Source organism: Electrophorus electricus, chromosome 16, assembly GCF_013358815.1.
Source record: "Electrophorus electricus isolate fEleEle1 chromosome 16, fEleEle1.pri, whole genome shotgun sequence".
NCBI lineage: Eukaryota > Metazoa > Chordata > Actinopteri > Gymnotiformes > Gymnotidae > Electrophorus > Electrophorus electricus.
The window spans coordinates 3,292,501-3,298,361 of record NC_049550.1 but is presented as its reverse complement, the minus strand read 5'-3'; the positions used below and the strand labels follow the sequence as shown (position 1 = coordinate 3,298,361).

Sequence of the window (5,861 nt, the reverse complement as noted above, 5' to 3'; positions counted from 1 at the left end):
ATAGTTGAAGTAGAGCAAACAGCCCATCATGTCTGTATAATTGCAAAATGAGAGATGATAAGCTAGACTGATAGAAGTGAACAAGTGGCAAGATGAGGTTGCCCATTTCAATTATGTACATTAGTTATAGATGAGCAACCTTTAGGGAACCCATACAGAAGACATTTGCTGAATTAATATAGTGTGGAAGGCCATTTTCTTGTACATAATTGCACCTTAATTATCCATTAGTTATTGAATTAGCCTTTTGTCTGTTTGTCTTGGACAAAGACTTAGCAGACCAGTCATCTACTAGGCTATGAAAGCTCCTAACTGTAACATCAATTACAAGAGGACCATCAGTTTCTAATTAAACTTGAAATTGCTACAAGGCACCTATTAGCTTATTCTGTCTACTGAGCAAAGGCTAGACTTCTCGAGTACTCTCTATTTGATTGCACTTGAAACTCTGCAAATGTCCTGGTCTTTCTATTGAGAACTTATTTTTTCCTGTTCTTCATATTCACAGTAGGCACAGTAATTATTTATAGATTCATATTTTTATAGATTTTGATGTCGCAAGGTACTTGAAGTGTTTCTTAACCAACAGGATATGTAAAAAAAATAAAAAAAATAAAAAAAATAAACACCCTCATACCATTCATGAGATTCTACCATTTATTACACATGATGACATCCTTAAATAAAATCGCTTCACTCAACAGTTCTTGCATAGATATATTACAATACCAATTTAAAAAAGAATTACGAAACAAACCAGTAACAAAAATAAACTCTTTTTTCTTAATAAAGAACAGTGTCATACTAACATCATATAATACAAATAATATTTGGGAATGCTTTTTACAGCAAATAAAGCAAATAAAATAAATAAATAAATAAATAAATAAAACAAGTGAATGCAGCTGCAGAGATTGAATGAAGACAGAAAGTGAGAGATCTAGAGAGCAAAAAAGCAAAAAGCAGAAGAGCTTTGATAGATTTACAGGAAGAACTTGCCTAAGTACACAAATACGAAAGTCATCCTCAGTGCAACATAGATTGCAAATCATTTCGCAATCAGCAGGACTGTTTTAATGTCACCACATCCAATTAAAACCCACAGTGCAACCATTTAATGATCGGTAGCTTAACAGCTATTGCCGGAGATAGACTGAGATGTCTTTTGGTGAGGGATAACCCAGACAGATATTTGTTTAGTGGCCTGGATATGAAATGTTTTAATGCAAAGATATGAAAAAATAAAGCGAGCACTACTATTGCTCTTTAAGAGACACAACAGACAGGCATTTAAGGACACCACACAGTGCCATGAAAACAAATGAGTTTTTCCACATTTGGGACTGGGGACATGGAGTTCTCAGTCTTTTTGGTGGTTCTACTGGATTGGAGTGTATATGAAGTCAAGCGGATGAAGAGAGTGCTGAGCCTGTGAACAAAAGTAACCAGATGGAAATAAGGTACAGATGAAGACCTGCCTGTTTAGAGTCCCCGACTCAAAATATTAAAGTCCCTGAAATCTTGTTGTGTAAATTGGATTTGCAATGAGTTAGGACTTCCTGTTTCTTTATGTATTTTATCTCACCTTTTTTTTCCATAAATAGGTGTAATCCATTTCTGAGCTGTATAGTGCATGAGAAAAACTAATGAACTGTACAAATACTGAGTAAACCTGGAATCCTCGCGTGTGTAGTGTAATTTGGAGGCAGATTCCAATATTAGATGTGTTTTCAGTTCAGGACAGAGCATCTGTGTCCATATTCAAGCTCCAGCATTAGTAAGGGGCCAGCTGAGTAAATGTTTTTATAGTTGCATTCCAAAGTATCTCAGAAAATGTACTCTATCCTACATTTAATGGACAAAGCAACCAGTGCAGCTCTCCCTCTCCTGAGTGAGGGGAATGCATTGGATTGGGATGACCTTGGGTCGTATTTTTGTTGGAGCTGATGTGGCCTTGGGAATGAGGACTGGTAAGATGACACCTGGCTACATGGGTGAAATCGACTGTGTCGGGCAGTTGCAAGAAGACTTACTCACTCAGCATAACTTCGGAGTGTGACAACCCCACCCCACCCTCCAGAGTGACCGTAGTCTGTTCCACCTCATTGAAGGCCCGACTAGGGCAGCTCACTGCCAGAAGAGCCCAATTCCTGCCTTGTTACCGGCACAGTCCCACTGTCAGATGGCTCCTGTATTAGTTTGCATCAGGCGAGTGAGCAAAAAGGGGACAGTGCATGATACTAGCAGATGACCAGACAGCGGGAGCTTGTGCCTAAATATCACACACTGGTGTGGTGCTTTCTTTGTTTAGGAAGTTGGCAAGATGTCGGAAGTTTCTTGTTTGGTATTTTGAGTGTGTTTTCAACTTCAACCTGGTTTCATAATAATAATAATAATAATAATAATAATAATAATACCTTCCGTACCTTTGAAAGAAGATCTACAAATCACTAATCAAACCTGATTTAGATATACCCTAAATAGGAAACTGCTATACATAATAACTATAATAATGCTGTCTTATCTCTCTGTTTTATAATGTGCAATGATTGCACTGCTACAAGGTTTGTGTTCAGTTTATAACACTTGTCCATGTTTGGCTGACTCAGACACTGGCACATGCCCTGAACAAGTGCAGATGCCCTCTCTGGCATCTTGATTGTAGATGGTACCTAAAATATTAAAGTTCACAAACATTTTCATACATTGTCAAATTACAGATAATAATGTGTACTCAAATTTGAAGAGTTAAAAAAAGAACCTGTGTAGAGGTGAAGCTCAATTTGTTTGATATGTCATATCTAAGACCCGAAACACAACCAGCTTGTTGACGTTTATAACAGTGTATTACAAAACCTTTCAAGACAGATCACCATTTAAAGTAATCTGCCAAAATATATTTCACATAAGCGTTCAGAAAGGCATAAGCCTTTACATTCATCATAAATGTCTCGTAAAGCTCAAATGATAACCACTCGTCCTCACGAAACAGGCAATGGAATTCATGAGCATCTCGGGAAATGATGTTGCAACATTTACAAAATGCAGCCTTCCCGCTTCAGTAGTGTCATTTTGATGTGCAGTATTCACAAATAAAAAAGACATTTTAAAGCCCACTGACAAAACAATGCTGCTTTTAATCACTGCATGCGAGTCTTTGACAGCCTGACGAAAGATCTCAAGCACCATTAAAATAAATAAATAAATAAAAGTGCCAGGGGATTCTCAAGAGATGTGCAATAACAAATATGCTTCTTTATCCTTGACAAGTAGGCTTTGAGAAATGCGGCCCAGTAAAGAATCTTTAACTCTTCGTTGCTTTGTGCAAATGGCAACAGTTCTTTTCTTTGTGCACATCCACAAAAAAGAAGCAAAAATCATTGAGAGTTGTGAGATGCAGTCATAGCTTGAAATGACTTTTTTAAATTCATTATTACTATTAATATTTTTTTTAATGAAAAGTCTGAAAGTGTCACTGCGCAGCTGTTAGTTTACAGGAAAAGACGAGAGCGAGAGTCATCCATCTGTGAAGAACAGGAGAAGTATATTGTTCCAATGCCTGCAATGATCTTTTTTATTTGGGCTGAATAATATAACAGCACAGTAGATCCTATCGGGTTTACCTTTCACCCTTCAAATTCAGACATTTCTTAATTACAGTAATAGCTCGAGGAAATCAAAGTACAGAAAAATATGCTCAGCTCACCTATTACTGTACCATTCTGGCAGTCATTATTAAAACAATCCTTTGAACCATTGCATTTACAGTAGGACCATTGACCAAGGGCTCAGTTCAGATTACTTAGGACATTTAATGCCATACATGACCATGTACTAATTCAGATGTAGACTGCTGCCTTATTGGTTCATAACAAAGCATATACTATAGCGCTTCAATGTTCAGTGTCTTCAGTGTTAATATTTGCTGCTGTAACATTTTGTATTGTGTCTGAATTGAAGGTAACCATATTTCATTATGGTTCCTCTGACCAGCAATAATTCTAAGCAGTAAGTTGGATATGCTTCTGTTCCACATTACAGTTGGCTCTTACTGGACCAGACCAGTTCTCCATACAGGGACTGGTAGGGCCAGGCAAATAAACTCAAGCGCAAACCGCCATCCTGACTCGCACAGGATAGAGACCACCTTATCTCATCAAACCTTTCCTGCCCATGTTCGCACTGTAAGCATTGGGATGTGACAGCATATCGAATCACACCCTCTGCATGAGTTCTTCAGGGTCTCCGTCTGGAGCGTCAGGCAGGGCAGACAGACCTGTGCTATATGCCTTCTTCCCTACCATCTACAACTCATTCTCTGTCTCTCTCTCTCTCTCTCTCTCTCTCTCTCTCTATTTTTCTCTCTCTCCATTCTTCTTCTTGCCAGCTTCTCCTCTTTAAATATGCCTTTTCATATGCAGTGCCAAGTGGTCTGACCGTGAGAAGCACCTGGAAAAGAAAAAAAAAAAGATTGCATTGATGTAAGGCAGACCATAGTCTCCTTGTAATGGTATTTCCTAAGAGATTTTTAAAAAGTTAATCAAATTGTTAATATAAATAACGTTGCTAATATTGATTAATGAAACATCATGGCTAACTGTTAGCATTTCTGAGTGTAGTAGTGTATTCTGATGAATTAGATAAAACTTAAAGCACCATGACCCAGTATCACAGAACCTATTGTGTTCATGCATTCATTCATTCATTCATTCATTCATTCATTCAATTGGTGACAGCAAGGTAACTCTCCAAGGTAATGAGAGTTGGTTGAGTTTTTTGTGGTTTATTTATTTCTTTACATTTTGGCAGGATTTAACAGATGGCGGCTCAGGCTGCTGCCAAGAGGCACCATACCAGCTGGTCCAGATCCACTGCCCTCCCCTGCAGCCGCTCCACCCCAAGCAGGGGTCCGGACATGAACAGGACGGATTACGAATCGGCCTAAAGGCCTGTCTACTGGTTGGTAATTGTGCTGTATTTAAGTTTCATTTCAGACAGGGAGCCACTCATACACACCACCACATAGAATGCTTATTCTGATGGTAATTGGGGTCTTCATTCTCAGCAACACAGTAGATTCCCAAAGGTTTCCAAAAAGGTTAAATGGGCAGAAGGAGACTCTGCTAGGAGAAAGATACAATGATACAAAGCTAAAACACATGAAGGCCTTAAATCAAATGGAGAATGAGATGAGATTTTATTGTCCTCAGACTCCTGATTAATATGAGGACATGGGCATTAAGCGAAACCGAGCATGCTCCAAAACAAGACAAAATGACATATTGTAATGACCTTCTTTTAACCTTGTGTTATATATTTATGGTAAGACATTGTCTGAGTCATTTTATGTTAATATGCTGCACATGTATAGCAATTATAACATAAATGTGAATACAGTATATTTGTGTTCTGCATCAAAGACATGATAAAAGAAAGGGACAAACTATGAATTTTCAAAATAAGTAGGATTCTATTTTTCAATTAATGTATTTTTTTTTTTACTGTTTTCTTCCAGTGATAGCAAGGTTTACAGTCCAGGGTAAGGAAATTATTACTGTATTACTGTAAACTAGTGTTTACATCTCCTCTGACACAGTCTGGAAAGTTGCTTCCTACATTATATTTCACCTAATAGAGGTCCATGTTAGCTGGCATTGCTCTACTTCAGCAGGGAGAGGATTAAGCCTTTCTTTCATCCCAGCGAGAGCACAAACACTTATGTCTTGGTGACGTATACAACCTATCACTGAGGCCTATGAGACACCAGCTGCTTCCTCAGTCAATGCTTTGCACTTTCATATGCTTGATTGTATTACATTGTTACACTGTGTTTTTACCAGTGCTTGGTTGCCTATGAAATC

The 5,861-nt window shown here is 38.0% G+C and overlaps 1 protein-coding gene across 1 annotated transcript in view; it reads right to left on the bottom strand.

Annotated features, from left to right (window-relative positions):
* Positions 1–643: 643 nt before the first annotated feature.
* klf7a (Kruppel-like factor 7a) overlaps positions 644–5,861 on the bottom strand; it is a 35,438-nt gene continuing 30,220 nt past the window's right edge. The window contains exon 4 of the mRNA XM_027028203.2: positions 644–4,449. Coding sequence (XP_026884004.1) covers positions 4,398–4,449 — 52 coding nt within the window. The 3' untranslated portion in view covers positions 644–4,397. The remainder of the gene's footprint in view (positions 4,450–5,861) is intronic.